General features: G+C 39.6%; 1 protein-coding gene across 4 annotated transcripts in view; it reads left to right on the plus strand.

The window, feature by feature from the left end:
- XRRA1 (X-ray radiation resistance associated 1) overlaps positions 1 to 20,095 on the plus strand; it is an 84,730-nt gene that overhangs the window by 24,567 nt on the left and 40,068 nt on the right. For all 4 annotated transcript variants that reach the window (XM_036861587.1, XM_036861588.1, XM_036861590.1 and 1 more), the window contains 2 exons: positions 13,282 to 13,410; positions 14,168 to 14,385. In XM_036861587.1, the coding sequence (XP_036717482.1) occupies positions 13,282 to 13,410; positions 14,168 to 14,385 (347 nt within the window). The remainder of the gene's footprint in view (positions 1 to 13,281; positions 13,411 to 14,167; positions 14,386 to 20,095) is intronic.

Here is a 20,095-nt window from a genome sequence, read left to right on the forward strand (position 1 = left end):
ATATAAGTATATAATGTACAGCACAGAGAAAATAGCCAATATTGTATAATAACTTTATGTGGAGTATAATTTATAAAAATATCAAATCACTGTGTTGTACACCTGAAATTAATACAATATTGTAACTACACTAAAAATTAGTATTAAAAAAAATAATGATACGTGTGTAATGCTTACTATGTGTCAGACACTCTTCTGTCACACTAAACATATACTAACTCATTTAATCCTCACGACCCTATGAGGTAAGTGCCCTATTATTATCCCCATTTTATAGATGAGGAAATTGAGGCACAGATAGGTTACATAACTCAACCAGAGTTACAAAGCTAATAAGTGGCAGAGCCAGAATTTGAACCAAGTCCGTCTGACTCCAGAGACCCTGCTTACGACCATTACATTCTCTTCTTATGTAGATTCTGTACATATTCCGAGGGCTATCTCAGACTGTCCTCTTTTCCCTATGAGAAGCCTTCCCATATTAACCATTTTTAAGTGTACAGTTCAGTGACATTAAGTACATTCACATTGTTGTGCAACCATCACCATCATCCTGCTCCAAAACTCTGTTCCTCTTGCAAAAATTCCATCAACTTTGACTGATGGTTATGAGCCTTTTAAGAAGAACACCAGAGAAGCAAGAAGAACTACAATCCTGCAGCCTGTGGAACAAAAACCACATTCACAGAAAGATAGACAAGATGAAAAGGCAGAGGGCTATGTACCAGATGAAGGAACAAGATAAAACCCCAGAAAAACAACTAAATGAAGTGGAGATAGGCAACCTTCCAGAAAAAGAATTCAGAATAATGATAGTGAAGATGATCCAGGACCTCGGAAAAAGAATGGAGGCAAAGATCGAGAAGATGCAAGAAATGTTTAAAAAAGACCTAGAAGTATTAAAGAACAAACAAACAGAGATGAACAATACAATAACTGAAATGAAAACTACACTAGAAGGAATCAATAGCAGAATAACTGAGACAGAAGAACAGATAAGTGACCTGGAAGACAGAATGGTGGAATTCACTGCTGCGGAACAGAATAAAGAAAAAAGAATGAAAAGAAATGAAGACAGCCTAAGAGACCTCTGGGACAACATTAAACGCAACAACATTCACATTATAGGAAACTCAGAAGGAGAAGAGAGAGAGAAAGGACCAGAGAAAATATCTGAAGAGATTATAGTTGAAAACTTCCCTAACGTGGGAAAGGAAATAGTCACCCAAGTCCAGGAAGTGCAACAAGTCCCATACAGGATAAACCCAAGGAGAAACACGCCGAGACACATAGTAATCAAAGTGGCAAAAATTAAAGACAAAGAAAAATTATTGAAAGCAGCAAGGGAAAAACGACAAATAACATACAAGGGAACTCCCATAAGGTTAACAGCTGATTTCTCAGCAGAAACTCTACAAGCCAGAAGGGAGTGGCATGATATACTTAAAGTGATGAAAGGCCAGAACCTACAACCAATATTACTCTACCCGGCAAGGATCTCATTCAGATTCCATGGAGAAATCAAAAGCTTTACAGACAAGCAAAAGCTAAGAGAATTCAGCACCACCAAACCAGCTCTACAACAAATGCTAAAGGAAATTCTCTAAGTGGGAAACACAAGAGAAGAAAAGGACCTACAAAAACCAACCCAAAACAATTAAAATGGTCATAGGAACATACATATCGATAATTACCTTAAACGTGAATGGATTAAATGCTCCAACCAAAAGACACAGGCTTGCTGAATGGATACAAAAACAAGACCCATATATATGCTGTCTAAAAGAGACCCACTTCAGACGTAGGGCCACATACAGACTGAAAGTGAGGGGATGGAAAAAGATATTCCATGCAAATGGAAATCAAAAGAAAGCTGGAGTAGCAATACTCATATCAAATAAAATAGACTTTAAAATAAAGACTGTTACAGGAGACAAGGAAGGACACTACATAATGATGAAGGGATCAATCCAAGAAGAAGATATAACAATTATAAATATATATGCACCCAACATAGGAGCACCTCAATACGTACGGCAACTGCTAACAGCTATAAAAGGAAATCGACAGTAACACAATAATAGTGGGGGACTTTAACATCTCATTTACACCAATGGACAGATCATCCAAAATGAAAATAAATAAGGAAACAAGCTTTAAATGACACAATAGACCAGATAGATTTAATTGATATTTCTGGACATTCCATCCAAAAACAGCAGATTACACTTTCTTCTCAAGTGCTCATGGAACATTCTCCAGGATAGATCACATCTTGGGTCACAAATCAAGCCTCAGTAAATTTAAGAAAATTGACATCATATCAAGCATCTTTTCTGACCACAACGTTATGAGATTAGAAATGAATTACAGGGAAAAAAACATAAAAAACACAAACACATGGAGGCTAAACAATACGTTACTAAATAACCAGAGATCACTGAAGAAATCAAAGAGTAAATCAAAAAATACCTAGAGACAAATGACAATGAAAACACGATGATCCAAAACCTATGGGATGCGGCAAAAGCAGTTCTAAGAGGGAAGTTTATAGCTATACAAGCTTACCTCAAGAAACAAGAAAAATCTCAAACAATCTAACCTTACACCTAAAGAAACTAGACAAAGAAGAACAAACAAAACCCAAAGTTAGCAGAAGGAAAGAAATCATAAAGATCAAAGCAGAAATAAATGAAATAGAAACAAAGAAAACAATAGCAAAGATCAATAAAACTGAAAGCTGGTTCTTTGAGAAGATAAAATTGATAAACCATTAGCCAGACTCATCAAGAAAAAGAGGGAGAGGACTCAAATCAATAAAATTAGAAATGAAAGAGGAGAAGTTACAACAGACACTGCAGAAATACAAAGCATCCTAAGAGACTACTACAAGCAACTCTATGCCAACAAAATGGACAACCTGGAAGAAATGGACAAATTCTTAGAAAGGTATAACCTTCCAAGACTGAACCAGGAAGAAGTAGAAAATATGAACAGACCAGTCACAAGTAATGAAATTGAAACTGTGATTAAAAATCTTCCAACAAACAAAAGTCCAGGACCAGATGGCTTCACAGGTGAATTCTATCAAACATTTAGAGAAGAGCTAACACCCATCTTTCTCAAACTCTTCCAAGAAATTGCAGAGGAAGGAACACTCCCAAACTCATTCTGTGAGGCCACGATCACCCTGATACCAAAACCAGACAAAGATACTACAAAAAAAGAAAATTACAGACCAATATCCCTGATGAATATAGATGCAAAAATCCTCAACAAAATACTAGCAAACAGAATCCAACAACACATTAAAAGGATCATACACCATGATCAAGTGGGATTTATCCCAGGGGTGCAAGGATTCTTCAATATACGCAAATCAATCAATGTGATGCACCATATTAACAAATTGAAGAAGAAAAACCATATGATCATCTCAATAGATGCAGAAAAAGCTTTTGATAAAATTCAACACCCATTTATGATAAAAACTCTCCAGAAAGTGGGCATAGAGAGAACCTACCTCAACATAATAAAGACCATATATGACAAACCCACAGCAAACATCATTCTCAATGGTGAAAAGCTGAAAGCATTTCCTCTAAGATCAGGAACAAGACACGGATGTCCACTCTCGCCACTATTATTCAACATAGTTTTGGAAGTCCTAGCTATGGCAATCAGAGAAGAAAAAGAAATAAAAGGAATACAAATTGGAAAAGAAGAAGTAAAACTGTCTCTATTTGCAGATGACATGATACTATACATAGAGAATCCTAAAGATGCCACCAGAAAACTACTAGAGCTAATCAATGAATTTGGTAAAGTTGCAGGATACAAAATTAATGCACAGAAATCTCTTGCATTCCTATACACTAATGATGAAAAATCTGAAAGAGAAATTAAGGAAACACTGCCATTTACCATTGCAACAAAAAGAATAAAATACCTAGGAATAAACCTACCTAGGGAGACAAAAGACCTGTATGCAGACAACTATAAGACACTGATGAAAGATATTAAAGATGATTAAAAAAAAAACACCAGATAATTCCCTGGATTCCAAACATATTCCTTTTTGCCCTCAAGGTATAGCAGCAGTCATACCTATTGTTGGTAATATCAGTCACCTAGCCAATATAATAAACCCCTGTTTTCCTGCCTGTTGATTCAGTGGAATGAGGAGCCCAAGTGGCCACTAGTAAACTTAACTTCCCATTAACTGGAACTATTCTTGTGTCCCCTGTAAAAGTGTTCCTCCCTAGGAAACTAAGACCTCTAACTCAAGAGCTCAAAGCTGCAGGAATTACAAGCTGCAAGTGGATTGTTGTGTATAATTATAAAAGGAGCTGCTTTCATTTTCATTCATTCATTCCTAGGCCCTTATGCTCTGGTTGTGAGAAAAACAGCATCAGTCTTGGTTGCTAGTTTGTGTGACACTCCATTCTGTAAGTCCGCACCCCAACCTCACAGTGGGTAGTCTGCTAGGTAGTGCAATAAATAAGTTGTCAAAAGACTATCTTGCCATTCTATTAGGTCAGCTACTTCTGCGTGATGGAGTACATGGTAAAAAATTAAACTCCATGTCTGTGAGCCCATTGTTGTACTTCTTTGCCATGAAATGTGTTCCATGGTTAGAAGCAATGTTATGTGCGCTACCAGAATAATGAATAAGACATTCTCGAAGTCCACAGATCGTGATGCTGGCAGAACATTGTGGTCAGGGATGGAAAATCCATATCTCAAATACATATTTATTTCAGTAAGAGAAAAATCACTGCTCCTTTTATGAAGGCAGGTGTGCACTGTAGTCATCCTGCTACTGGGTGACTGGCTAATCCTCCCAGAAATGGTGCCATGTTAGGGTTTCAGCATTGGCCTCTGCAGGTGCTCGGCAGGGGTGGTAGGCAGATGTGCTTTGTTGAGGGGGAGTGTGTGGCCTCCTTCCCTGCTGCCAAGGCCATTTTGCAAGCACCAGGGTATCCAGCTGACATGCATGGAAGGGTCATCTCATCCACCTGATCACTGAGAGTCCCCTCTGCAGTGGAAGTCTTTGGGAGCATTCACATGGGATAGAAATAGTCCTTACACATCCTATTCATCCTGAGAGGTCTGTTCATATGACTTCCCCTCAGACCTCCCTGTCAGCAGTTTTACATTATTTTTTCCAAACTTTGACTCTTCAGCTAAACCACTGCCCATGAATCAGCATAGACCTATACTTCTGGCTATCTCGCCAACCAAGGAAAATGAGCAATCAGATATGTTGCTATAGGTTTTACATATTGGGAGGATTTCCCCTCCCCTGTCTTTCAGAGCCACCTTTGTATGGACTTACAATCCTGCAACAGTCTGGTTTTGGTTAGTATCAGCATATCATGCAAAATCATTTGTAAACCTAGCTGCAGATTTTTCTCCTACACCCGATGGTCATAGGACGTTTGTTATGGGTTGATGGAGAAGTAACAGTACAGCAGAAGTAGGTATCACAGTAATCTAAGCAATATTAGTTCATGCAACTTTTCCAGATTTGCTTGAGCCTGATCTCCAATGTTGCGTTCATTTGATGAGGGAGTTCTGCACATTCAGTTCATGTTGAACAGCTCAGGAGGCATGGTCACCTTGGTGTCCCATGGTCAGGTGTTCAGTCTCTACCAACATGCAATAGTAAGCCAGAAACTTTTTCATAAGGAAAATAGTTGTCTGCAGAATAGAGCATAACTTTGCTCAAAAATGTTTCTGTAATTGGTGCCTTTAAAAGGTTCTATTCATCGAATGAGCAACCATTAATTTATCATCCAAACCAAGACATAGTTGAGAGGGAAAAGTACCACTATTAATTATTTTGGGATAACAGGTGAAAACTCAGACTGTCCTTGAAAACCAGGGTGTGTGGTAACCCTATCTATGCAGCCTTAGACATTTAGAGCACAACTGGACCTACCGAGTAATAACACCCAATGCCCTTGGCCAAAGACATAATGCCCAAAGAGCAGCTTGCATGGCAGTTGGACTTGTTGCAGAGCCTTGCCTTTCTCTGGATCCCACACAAAACTGGCAGCCTCAGTAAATGGATCAGAATAGCACAAATGTTTTATGCGTAGCTGCCCAAATCAAAAAAGGCCAACAAAGCTTTGTGCCTTTTTCTTAGTAGCAGGTGGTGAAAGGTGTCTTTCACATTGGAGGTATATTCCAACATGCTCCAGATACCTGGACATCAAGAAAATTAATCGGGGTGTCAGTTCCTTGAATTTTTACAAGGTTTACCTGCATCCTGTGGTACACTCCATACTGAGGCATCTGAGGTATTTGAATTTCCTGCCCATCAGCTCCAATCAACATGGTGTTCTGTGGAATACCAAAATAATCAAGATCCCTGTGCAATAGATTATAATAGGGCTAAAGAGTTGATGTAGCCGCCAGAGAAGAGGACAAAGATATACTGCTGTCCCTGTCAGGCGAAAGCGTACGGCTTCTGGTAGTTCTTGTTCATTGATAAAGAGAAAGAAACATCTGGCACGTCCTTAGCTGTATCACAAGTGCTAGGGGATGTGCTACAGTAAGAAGAGTCTACATATGGAACAGCAGCTGAAATTGGAATCACCACTTGATTGAGTTGATAGTAATCTACAGTAATTACTCAAGACCCGTCTTCTGCACAAGCCAAATAAGTTAAACAGGGATGTCATAGGACTCATTATCCTTCTACCTTTCCAGTCTTTAGTGTTTGCAGTAATCTCTGCAATTACCTCAGGGTTGTGGAATTATTTTTGGTTTACTGTTTTGGAAGCAAAATTCCTAGGGCTTCAATTTGGCCCCTCCTATTATAATAGCCCTCGCTTTGTTGGTCAGTAAGAAAAGTGTGGTTATTCTGTCAGTTGCTCAGTATGTCTATTTACACATTCAGGAACTGGGGATATAACCACACAGTAGGTTTGTGACTTCACTGGGTCCATTCACAGGCTAAATTTCCATTCTCCCATCAGATCTTCACAATCCCCCACTTTGCATGGTGGGCCACCCATGCCTTTCATATCCCCAAACATTAACACCAATTTGCAGATATTTTCTAGTAACTAGTAATCCTTGAAAGCAGTGTTCATTAGAACTTTCTGTAATGTTGGAAATGTTCTATATCTGCATTGTCCAGTATGGTAGCCACTAGTCATATTGAGCACTTGAAATGTGGTTAGTGTGACTGAGGAGCTGAATATTTCATTTTATTAAGTTTAATTAGTTTTAATTTAAATGTAAATAGTCAGGAACTGAATGAGAGACCATGACTCTCCCTTCGGGCAACTCAAATCACTTTTTTTTTCTCACCAGATCTAGAGTTTTTGGTTATATAGATCACCAATAATTCCAAATCATCTTAATTCATTTACAGAAATTGAAGTTGTTTGAAGCTAGTCTTCAATCCCTGCAAGGAACACACTGTTTCTAGTTCACACTTCCTCCTAGGATTTAGTCCTCCACTGCCCTAACTTAAAACAGGGGCAGTTGATTAGGGCTCCCTTTCTGTAGCACACCCTGGACTCCAATTTTTGGCCTCCTGGGCTAACAAGGGTGTCAGAATCTCTGCTCAGCTTCTTAGCCTCTCACCCACTTTTGTAGTTAGCAGGGAGCCCTAGGGGAAAAGTGGCCCCAAATGGTACATGAATCCCTTTGGGTTTCCTCCTTCTTCTAAATCTTGGTCCCCCAACTTTTCACAGCTTGTTAGTTCCCAGATGTCTTAAAGAAGATTATTTCTAATGTATATATTTTGTCTGGATTTTATAGTTTATACTTAGGGGAGAGTTGCCTCACGTTATTTAGTCTGCAGGACCCAAAGCCTTTCCATTTATTTTGGCCAGGTGCCTAGGTGCCTGGTATGGAACGATTTTAAACTAAACTTAACTAGTTGGATATTTTATGAACCACTCTGACAATCCAAATTTGGGCTAGAGTTTTCAAGAGGACCAGCCTGCCCTCGCCCCTCCCCTTCTCTGTTCACTCCAAGGTAGTTTTCCACTGGTTGTGGGATGAGGGGAATGGGTTTAGTTCTGGTTCACTCTGTCCTGAGGGTACCTCTCTTTAGGATCCCAGATTCACGTGGGGGGGTCTCCAATTACATGCCTGCCTTCTCTTTGTATAAGATAGCAAATATCCTTAAGGCAAAAGTGGCTTCTTGTGCTCAGTTTCTGTCTCTGGAGTTTTAGATAGTGGCACACTACTTCCTTACTGTCTTTGCATCTCTTACATGGTTTTATTTATTTATTTTTAAAATTTTTATTGGAGTATAGTTGATTTACAATGTTGTGTTAGTTTCAGGTGTACAGCAAAGTGAATCAGTTATACGTATACACGTATCCACTCTTTTTTAGATTCTTTTCCCATATAGGTCATTACAGAGTATTGAGTAGAGTTCCCTGTGCTATACAGTAGTAGGGCCTTATTAGTTATCTATTTTACATATAGTAGTGTGTATATGTCAAGCCCAATCTCCCAATTTATCCCTCCCCCCTCCTTTCCCCCTTGGAAACCATAAGTTTGTTTTCTCCATCTGTGACTCTGTTTCTGTTTTGTAAATAAGTTTATTTGTACTCTTTTTTTAGATTCCACATGTAAGTGATATCATATGATATTTGTCTTTCTCTGACGTACTTCACTCAGTATGGTAACCTCTAGGTCCATCCATGTTGCTGCAAATGGCATTATTTCGTTCTTTTATATGGCTGAGTAATATTCCATTGTATATATGTACCACATCTTCTTTATCCATTCATCTGTCGATGGATATTTAGGTTGCTTCCATGTCCTGGCTGTTATAAATAGTGCTGCAATGAACATTGGGGTGCATGTATCTTTCCAAAGTATGGTTTTTCTCTGGATATATGCCCAGGAGCAGGATTACTGGATCATATGGTAGCTCTAAATGATGGGTCTTTTTTCTTTTTATACTTTATTCATCATTCTAGTTGTTTTCAAGTGGAAAGTCTTATTACATAAAGTAAGGCAAGTCTCCACCACTCTGCACTTCCTAGTTCTTTACATATAAGAAAAGGAGAATAAATGTACTCCTGCTTACTCCTGCTTACATCAGCAGAATAAATGTACTCCTGCTTACAACTGAAATAATTATGCTTTGAAAGCGATGAGACTCCAGACAACTGCTATGGTCATTTCCTCCCTGCACATCTGTCCACACTCAGTATGCTCTATGGATTCCCCTTTTCTGCCAATCTCTTAAATCTTGGTGGTCCCCCATTGTCCACTCTCAACCCACTGTTTTTCTTAATCTTTACAGTCTTTCTTAGTGGTCTCATCCCTTCCCAAGTCTTAGTTATTTCTCTACTTCACTTCTGTCTTCTGAGCTGTACGCCCATGTATCCTGCTTATCATACCAAACTCATCAGACACATGCCCATGCCAACATCTCCTCCTCCTGCGTCCCTGTCCTCAGTGGTGGGCACTGCTCTTCATCTGCTGTGCAGTTGTGCAGGCTAGAAACACGGTCAGCAGCCTGAATTCTTTCCTTCCTCACCTTGCACATCCATTCAGTCGCCAGATTCTGTGCATTGTACTTCCTAAATTTTTCTTAAACTTGCCCTTTTCTGTTATCCTCCTGTTTGGTTTCAGTCTCCAGTTTCTCACCTCCCAGTCCATCCTCCTCACCATCAGCCAGAGTGATGTTTCTAAAATGCACATCTGATTCTATCACCGCCCTGCTTAAAGTCCTTCAGCAGCTTCCCAACGTTCTAAACTCCATTAACATTGATTACAAGGCTTTTCACGACTTCACTCTGCCTACTTCTCCATCCCCTGTTCTCCTTCCTTTTTTCCATTTCACAACATACCTCATCTATTCTGAACTATTTATATCTCCATTTCCGGGTAGATCACAGTCTGTCTGGGTGAGTTAGGGGAATCATATTTGACCTACTCCATCTTTAGACTGCTCTCTTACTTGTTTTGACTGACAGCTGATACTTTGCCTCTCCCATTAGGCCTATTCCCTTTCCCCCTTGGACCTCAAGAGTCGGCTCTTAGGCTTGACCAGCACAGAGCAGAGGGGCATTGTGACCTCCTTTTTTCTCATCACTATATGCCTAGTAATGCCACTTGAAAGAGCACTAGCTTTTAGCAGCCACATCATAAGTCCTTTCTTACACAAACAAGCTGTTAAGCCATGTCTCCCTCATCCTGTGTTTGCGTGGTGGGTTTTCTGTATCTTATCACAGAAGCTGAACTGAATTTGAACAAACATTAGTGTTTGCTAAATTTTGTCTTGTTTGCTATAGTCCTTGGTCTAGTCTGTTGAACAATAATTTTAGCCTAATACAAAGTCTTACAATGTAAAGTAAAAGAAATCCTCTTCCATCATATAGATAGAGGGAGGAACTGACTGGGCCCAGAGATGCTTGACACCAACTAGAAATCACACAGCAAGCAAAGCAGCAGCACCACCAGAACCAGAGCTCAGGGCTCCTGATCCCCACTCCCATGCTTTTTCTAATATGGGACACGAGTTCCCATTCCTGAATGGGAATCCAACCACTGGGGCATACTTCTACCTGCTAAAAAATTCCTTTAAAGCCATCAGATTTTAAATCGTATCAATTCCTTTTGCCAAGAGAAGGTATAATAAAAATAGCACTACTCTGAACAGCTGGAAACCTCGGTTTCTCCGTTACTGACAGACTCCTGCCACTTCAAAAAGCTCTTCTCCCAAAACTGCCATGGGAAGGGCTCACTGGGGGAGTCTGATGCTTTCCTGTGAAGCTTTGCATCTTGTCTTCCTCACCTACCTATTGATGGCCCCCCTATTTTAAGACATCTATTTTAGAGACAGAATGAAACTTCTCTATGTTACAATTAGAGTTGAACTTTAAGAAGGTTTGTTAGGGGGCTTAAGAGGAATTTTTTGAAGGCTTATTTCTTAGCTGTTTCATATTCCACTGGAGCAAAATAAAGATTGGCCAGTTATTTATAAATCAACAGAGTTTCTGGGCACCGTCCTGTAATTGCTTTCAGGTAGATTAAAACGTCAGTGTATGAAAGTTGGCCCTTTCAGGAAGAGGCAGAGAGTCATCCATGACCCTGAAAAGTACCATGAACTAAAGGCTTCTTTCCTTCTCTGTTGAGTTTCTCTGGTCTTTGGACTTCAAGCCTCTTCCCCCACACCTTGCCAGGGCTCTTTTGGAAACCATATCTGACCTGTGCCTTTTTTTTAGTCAGAACTATCATGGTTATAATCTACAGAAATCCATCAATATTAGAGTAACAGAAAAGGAGGAATTTACTATAAGAACAACGGGGCATCTAACAGCCATGCCTTAGGGACATACTGAATGTAGGTCCTGAGCATCGTGGAACAGCCCAGAAGTTCTGTCTCTCAGCTTTCACATATGCTCGTCCCTGTGACTCGCTCCATTTGTCTTTACGGGTGAGCACCTGTCTCTCTCTGGGCCCTGTGATGGGCCACACATGACCGGCCAGAGCTCCTAAAAATATTACAGCTCCAGCCACAAAGCAATGATTTTTCTCCTGTTCCTCTCCCTCTCTCGCAGTTCTTAAGAACATGGCAAATTCCCTCTCCATTCTTTTTTTTTTTTTGGCCACACCATGCAGCTTAAGGGATTTTAGTTTCCCAGCCAGAGATCAAACCCGGGCCCTCAGCAGTGAGAGCATGGAGTCTTAACCCTTAACCGCTGGGCTGCCAGGGAATTCCCTCCCTCTCCATTCTTCATGGTTTCGCTTAAACACTGCCTTCCCTGGGTCCTCCCCACCGGGGTGGGTGACTCCCATCACGCGTCATGCCTGCCTCTGCCGGAGCATTTGTCTCACTGTGTGCTGTGCATCCGTCTCCTCCACGAGACTCTAATAAGCACCTTGAGAGGGAGATGTGTTCTTTTTCTCTTTGTATTCCCAGTCCCTGGCTCCACAAATACGTGTTGAAGAAATTCATGAGTGTGAATGAATGAATGAATGAATGAATGACTACACGGCTGGATATATGCTGTCTCTAAATTCATCTTTGAAATATTCCTGCCTTTAGGTGTACTCTTACAATCCTTTTGGACTTTTGAACTCATTGCCTACCTTTGTCAAGTTCTCTCCAGCCCAGCCAACAGCTACCCTTCCACTTCCCCACCCTTTAATCCACAGAGAGCTTGAAGATGTGATGTGAGAGGCGGGTGCTGCAGTGGAAAGGGCCTGGGGTTTGGAGTCTAGTTTGAGCTCTACCACTTTCTGGCTGTGAGATTTTGGGCAAGTGACGCTGAGTTTGAATTTCTTCATCTGAACAGGAGATGGATAACACCAGTCCTTCTCAGTGCTATTCTAAGATGACATGTATAAAACAGCTAACAATTCCAGGAATGCAGTAGGCTCGGAAGAAAGGCTGCTTTCCTGTCCTCTTATTGTAGGCACGTCTGTGATTTACATATGTGTATGTATGTTTTGTGACTGGATATCCCTATGTGTTTGTTTTCGTGTATACAGAGGATGGAGTTGGAGGGAGGAATGAAAACACGATGTGAGTCATCTGCCTTTCGTGTGCTTAAAAGTAAATACCTAGGCCTCATCCACCTGGGGACACAAATGAGGTCACATCATTGATGGTAGTACCACCATCAATGATGCCACCACTTCCTGCCCCACCTGTGTGATTCAGGACTTCAGCCTGTTAAATCCCACTCTCAAGTGTTTCTGGGAATCCTCAGAGAGTTTGAATTTAAGAAAAGACTTCCCAATTCCATACTGATGTGTGCACTTTACAAAGTCACTTTAGAGGAGAGCCTCACTGCGGCTAGGGATGGTGCCCTTCATCCATCCTACCTTACCCCACTTAATCTCTGCCAAGGGCATTGTCTCCTGGTACTTCCATGGTTACCACTTCTTGGGGTGACACAGCATACTTGGGAGTCTGCCCTGACCCAAAATTGTGTAGTGTTGTTCCTACAGAATGCTTCCCCTAACTCTGTCACCCTGGTGTTTTCCGTGAACATTACTAGTGCCCCTCCATCCTGCTGCAAACTGGTCTCACTGAGTCCATCAGTGAATATGTGCAACCTTTCTCCATACAAAAGATTGTATGTGTGAGTGGGGTTTGGGGAAGGGGGTCAGTTGAAGAGGGAATTACACCTTTTGGTCCCTCACTGCAGAGACCACTCTTGGGCACTAGAGAAGTTCCCAAGCTGGTTAGGCCTCTTGATTGATTTCCTATCCTCCATTTCTTCCTGGGAGTGGTAGCGCTTGTCCCCTGCCCTTGTTCATTACCCAAGGTCTTTGCACCCACAGGGAGGCATATGTAACATCGCTGACCAGCAAGAGGTACATCCTGAGGTTCCCGGCGCTAGAGACCCTGATGCTGGATGACAACAAACTCTCCAACCCCAATTGCTTTGCCAGCCTGGCCGGGCTCAGGAGGTAAAGCTACAAGCCTCTCTCTGCAGGGCCCTCTATAACCCCCAGCCTTGCTCACACCTTGAGTGCTGCTCTGGAAGCCAAAATGCCTGGGTTTAAATCCCAGCTCCATCACTTATCTCTGCTGTGTGGCCATGGGTAAGTCATCTCCCCTCTGAGCTTTAGCTCAAGCCAAAAAAGTGAGGCATCAGTAAAGATATTTCTGATCATGTGACTGGATTAGAAGCAGTAAAGAGAAAGGAGGGTAGGAGGTGATATGGGATCCTGACCCTAAGAGAGGAGCCAAAAAAAAAAAAAGAATCAGAATCAGAAAGGTAAGTTAAACTCTGAGCTCTACCTGTAGTTGGCCCTCTGTATCTGGGTTTTGCGTCCACAGATTCAACCAACGTAGAACCCACAGATATGGAGGGCTGACTATATTTGGTTAAAGTAATGAAATGCTGGCATTTAAATGGTTAAGTTTTAGATCCCTGGAAAATTTACTTTGGATTCAAATACCATTTACTGAACACTACTTTGTGGCACCGTTTACATATTGTCTCATTTAATCTTCACAAGACCCTTGAAAGGTTAATAAATACTATCCCCATTTTAGAGATAGGGACATTGAGGCCCAGAGAGGGTAAGTCACTGGCTCAAGGTCACGCAAGAGGAGTAACTGTCGAAGCCTGATTCCATGTTCTTTCCCTAAAGTTGCTTGGTCAATGTCCCTGAGGTATCATTACTGCTGTGATTCTATGTTCACTTTCCTTAATTGAAGACTGAAGAAGTTAAGCCTGGACCAAAACAAGATTTTCCGGATCCCGTACCTACAGCAGGTTCAGCTCCGAGATGGGTCTGGAGACTGGGTTGGAGGCAGGGGGAGTCCCAGGAAAGAGCCCCAATCCATGCTGCAGCCCAAGTCGTGGATATTTGAGGCCTCGGATGACCAACCGGATTATACTGTACTGCCCATGAAAAAGGATGTTGACCGGACAGGTTAGTGATACCACTTGTTGCAGATGCTAGCCCCACGGTGTGAATAAGCTTCCAAGAGTTTATTCTGAGAGTCTGTGGCTCCCTGGGGAGCTGCTGCTTTTCAACTGCTGGGCCAGGGGAGATCGCGGTCCTACATGAACTATTTCTATGACTTCCTAACTGGTTCTGTCAGTGAAGATGCTTTTACAACCCAGTTACAAGTGGATTTTTTCCTTTTTATCTCAAATAACGAGAAACTGAGAAGTAAGGCTTTCCAGAGATGGTTAGTTCTGGGGTGCATTGATATCCTCAAGGGGCTCAGGCTCTTTCCATCCTCTCCTCTCCATCCTTGGCCTGCTTGCTTGTCCTTCTTGCTTGTTCTTTTAGGCTGGTTCCCATTGAGGTCTCAAGGTTGCTACCACAGTCCCAAGAATCACATCCAGATGGCAACATTTGGAGGCAGAAAATGAAAGAAACGTTACCTTTATTATAAACCAAAATCCCTTTAATGCATGAGTGTATTTGTGGATTACATATTCTGCTCCACTGATCTAATTCTCTATTACTGTGCCAATACCACACTGTTTTTCCTTAACATTTATTTTAAATTGAGGAATAATTTACATAGAGTAAAATACAGAAATCTTGTGCAGAGCTTGAGTTTTTACATATATATACTCTTTTAACTATCACCCATATTACAATATAGAACGTTTTCAGCATCCCATGTGGTACCTTCCCAATCAGTATCTCCTCTAAGAATAACCACTGTTCTGACTTCTGTCACCACAGATGAGTTTTGCCTGATTTGAAATTCATGTATCACTCAACGTTAAATCTGTGGGATTCATTCATGTTGTTGCCTATGTCAGTGGTTCCCTCTTTTTTTTTTCTCTTTTTTATTCCATTTATGCCACAATTTATTTACACTTTTTACTGTTGATAGACATTTTGGTTATTTCTATTTGGGAGCTATTATGGATAAAGCTGCTGTGAACATTTTTTTACACATCTTTTGGTGGACATAAGCACTTGCTTCTGTTGGGTATATACCCAGGAGTGGAATTGCTGAGCCGCAGAGTGTAAAAGTTTGTTTAGCATTAGTGGATACTGCCAAATACTTTTCCAATGGGGTTGTAGCAATTTTCAATCCCATATTAATGTAAGAGATTTCCAGTTATTCCATATCCTCACAAATACTTGGTACCATCAGTCTTTTTCATTTTACTGGTTTTGGTAGATAGGTAGTGATATCTCATTGTGGTTTCGATTTGCATTTCTCAAGTGACTAATGATGTTGAGTACCTTTTTATATGTTTATTGGTCACTTTGATATCCTCTTTTGGAAGTGCTTACTCGCCTCTTGCCTGTATTTAAATTGGGTTGTGTATCCTTTTTGTTGTTGTTGTTGATTTGAGTCCTTTATATATCCTGGATACAAGTTCCTGGTAGATCCGTACATCACAAAAATCTTTTCTCAGTCTGTGGCTTGCTTTTTCATATTACTGGTGAATTTTGGTGAACAGAAGTTCTTAATTTTAATGAAATTCAATTCATCAATCTTTATATATAGTTAGTGCTTTCTATTTCCTGATCAAGACTTTTTTGCGTGTCTCAAGCCATGAAGATATTTTTCTATATTTCCTTCTAGAAGCTTGATTATTTTAGTTTTTACATTTGGTCTATGATCTATCTAGAATTAATTTTTGTATATAGTGTGAGGTAGAGTCAAAGTTAACTCTTTTATATGGATATCTGATTGACCCAGCACCATTTGTTGAAAAGACTATATCATTTTCCCCACTGAGTTGTTGGAGAGGCATTGTGGTAAGGCGGGTGACAGTGTTATGTATCTAAACGACTGTAGCTTTGTAACAAGTTTCGACAACTGATGGTGAAATTCTACAGCTGTGATGTTATTCTTCAAAATTGCTACAGGTATTGTAAGACCTTTGCATACAAACAGTATGCAAATTCTATGCAAATTTTAGAATCAGCTTATCAACTTCCAAACAAAATCCTGCTGGGATTTTGATTGGAATTGCATTGAACCTACAGACCAATTTGGAGAGAATTGCCTCATTAAAATAATATATCCTACCGTTTTTTAGATCTTTTAAAATTCTTCTCAACAATGCTTTGTAGCCTTCAATGGCAAGGTTATGCATATCTTTCATTAGATTTATTCCTAGGTATTTGGTCTTCTTTATGCTATCATCAATGGTATTTCTTTTTTATATTTCATTTCCAATATTGAACATGTATCCAGTAACCTTTCTAAATTCACTTATCACTTTTAGTCATTTGCAGGTTCTTTCGGATTATCTATGTTCATGATCATGACGTTTACAGATAATGACCATTTCATTTATTCTCTACCAATCTTATGCCTCTTATGCCTTTTTATTTCTTTATTTCACTGGCTAAGACTTTAGTACGATGTTGAGAGAAGTGGTGATAGTGAACATCCTTGTGTTGTTCCCAACCTCAGGGGGAAACTTCAGTATTTCAAAATTATGAGTTAGCTGTAGATATTTTTGTAAACACCTTTTATCAGATTAAAGAAATTTCTTTGTTTTCCTAGTTTGCTGACAGTTTTTATTATGCATAGGTATTGAATTTTGTCAAATGCTTTTTCTGCATCTATTGAGACAATCATGTGATTTTTCTTTAATCTATTAATATGGTTCATTACATTGTTTTTTTTAAGTTCAGTTGGTATCTGTCACCATACCTAGTTACAAAAAAATTTTTTTCATGTAATGAGAACTTTCAAGATCCACTCTCCTAGCTACTTTGAAATGCACAATACAGTATTGTTAACTCTAGACATCGTGCTATATTCATTACATTCCCATATATAACTGGGAATTTGTACCTTTTCACCCCCTTCACCCATTTGGCCCACCCCCAACCCCCTGCCTCAGGCAGCCACCAGTCTGTTCTTTATATCCATGAGCTCAATTTTTTTGTTTTGGTTTGGGTTGGTTTTTGTGTTTTTCTTTAGATTCCACATTTAAGGGAGATAATATGGTATTTATCTTTTTCTGTCTGGCTTATTTCACTTTACATAATGCCTTCAGGGCCTAACCATGTTGTTGCAAATGGCAAGGTATCATTCTTTTTTACGGCTGAATAATTTACTTATGTGTGTGTGTGTACATATATATAAAATCACATTTTCCTTATCCATTCATCCATCGATGGACATTTAGGTTGTTTCCATGTCTTGGCTATTGTAAATGATGCTGCAGTGAACATAAAGGTGCATTTTATTTTCTTTGGGTAGGTACCAAGAAGTGGAACTTCTGGATCATATTGTAGTTCTGTTTTCAGTTTTTTTGATGAACCTCCATACTGTTTTCCATAATAGCTGCACCAATTTACATTCCCACCAACAGTGCATAACAGTTCCCTTTTCTCCACATCCTCACCAACACTTGTTATTTCTTTTCTTTTTGATAACAGCCATTCTAACAGGTGTGAGGTAATATCTCATTGTGGTTTTGATTTGCTTCTCCTTGATGATTAGTGATGTTGAGCATATTTTCATGTACCTGTCGGCCATTTGCATATCTTCTTTGGAAAGATGTCTATTCATATCCTCTTGATTGATTGTTTTTTTGCTATTGAGTTTTCTGAGTTTTTTAAAAACATATTTTTGGATAGTAACCCCTTGTCCAGATATAGAATTTAAAAATATGTTCTCCCATTCAGTAGGTTGTCTTTTCATTTTGTTGATGGTTCCCTTTGCTGTGCAAAAGCTTTTTAGTTTGATATAATCCCACCTGTTTATTTTATATCAATTTTTGAATGTTGAACCAGCCTTGCATTCCCAAGATAAACCCCACTTGGTCATGATTTAACTTGCTAATTGATATTTTGTCAAGGATTTTAAAATCTATGTTCAGGAGATATGTGGGTATATTATTTTCTTTTGTTACAATGTTCTTGTCAGGATTTACAATCAAAGTTATGTTTGCCTCATAAATGCGTTTGGAGACATATTCACTGTTTTTCTGTTGCTTGGGAAAGTTTGTATAAGATTGAGATTATATCTTCCTTAAATTTTGGAAGAATTCACAATGAAGCCATCTGAGCCTGGGCTTTCCTTTGTGGGAAGAGGTTGGAATTATTAAAATTCAGAAGCTTGGAAGAGAAGCCCTTTAGAGCTTGGCTGCTGGTGTTTCTGAGCTCAGAGGGGCCTCATGGAGCTGAGACCCCAAATCTCTGCAAGGAGGAGACTGACTGGCTGGTGCTGGTATCCCTGAAGCTGGTTTATAAAGGTTGGAAAACTGCAAACTGGATTCAGCTGCTGGGGAGAGACTTGCTGAAGCTGGGATGAAGTGACATTACTCCAGCGACATTCATATCACAAGCAGTCGGGAAACCCATGGGAAGCAGACTGGTGGAAGCAAGCCTCTTCTTCCTCTTCCAGCTTTGCAGTCTCCTTCTAGCCCCAACCCCTATTGTCAGAGTCTAACAGGAAAGCAGCTGGCAAAGCAGAAAAGTGGTTTTCAGAACCCCAGCTCCAACATCCCAAAGCAGAATAGAGAAGGGTGGGTTTGGAAGTAAAAAATAATAGCTTAATAATTGGCACAATTATGTTATTCAGATTTTCCCCAAGATTATTTTTGTGTCTACTTGGTTTGCTAACTTTGGAAACAGGTGTATTAAAGTCTCTTACCACTATTTTGGGTTTGTCAATATCTCCTATGTTTCTGGCACTTTTTATTATTAAATTGGTTCAGTTCCATTATGAGGATCATGACTATTACCTAGTACATTGTATCTTTTAATCACTGTAAAATACTCCACCTTATCTTAATACTTTTGGCCTCAGCCTGGGCCTCCATTTTGTTTGATATGAACACTTATTTTGGAATATCTCAAAAACAATATAACCCTCCTATTTTCCCCAATATGGGTCTTTTACTTTTAATAGAAGAATTTAACTCACTCACATTGTGATTATTGATGTTTTGATTTATTTCTATCATCAGTAGTGTATATTTTCTTTTTTTAAACGTTTAATATATATTCTTTTTTTCCCTTTTTTAAATTAAAATATAGTTGATTTACAATATTGTATTAGTTTCAGGTGTACATCAGAGTGATTCAGTTATACATATATATGTATATATCTATATTCTTTTTTCCCGATTATTTTCCATTTTAGTTTATTACAAGATAGTGAAAATAGTTCCTTGTGTTATACAGTAAATCCTTGTTGTTTATCTACTTTATATATAGTGGTATGCATCTGTTAATCCCATACTCCCAATTATGCCTCGCCCTTCTTCCCCTTTGGTAACCATGAGTTTGTTTTCTATATCTTTGTGTCTGTTTCTGCTTTGTAAATAAGTTCATTTGTACTGTTTTTTAGGTTCCACATATAAGTGATATCATATATTTGTCTTTCTCTGTCTGACTTCCTTCACTTAGTATAATCTGTAGGTCCGTGCGTGTTGCTGCAAATGGCATTATTTCATTCTTTTATATGGCTGAGTAGTATTCTATTTGTGTGTATCACATCTTCTTTATCCATTCATCTGTTTATGGACACTTAGGTTGCTTCCATGTCATGGCTATTGTAAATAGTGCTGCTGTGAACATTGAGGGTGCATGTTTCACTTTGAATCAGAGTTTTCATCTTTTCTGGATATATGCCCAAGAGTGGGATTGCTGGATCATATGGAAACTCCATTTTTAGTTTTTTAAGGAACCTCCA

This window comes from Balaenoptera musculus, chromosome 8 (genome assembly GCF_009873245.2).
Source record: "Balaenoptera musculus isolate JJ_BM4_2016_0621 chromosome 8, mBalMus1.pri.v3, whole genome shotgun sequence".
Taxonomy (NCBI): Eukaryota; Metazoa; Chordata; class Mammalia; order Artiodactyla; family Balaenopteridae; genus Balaenoptera; species Balaenoptera musculus.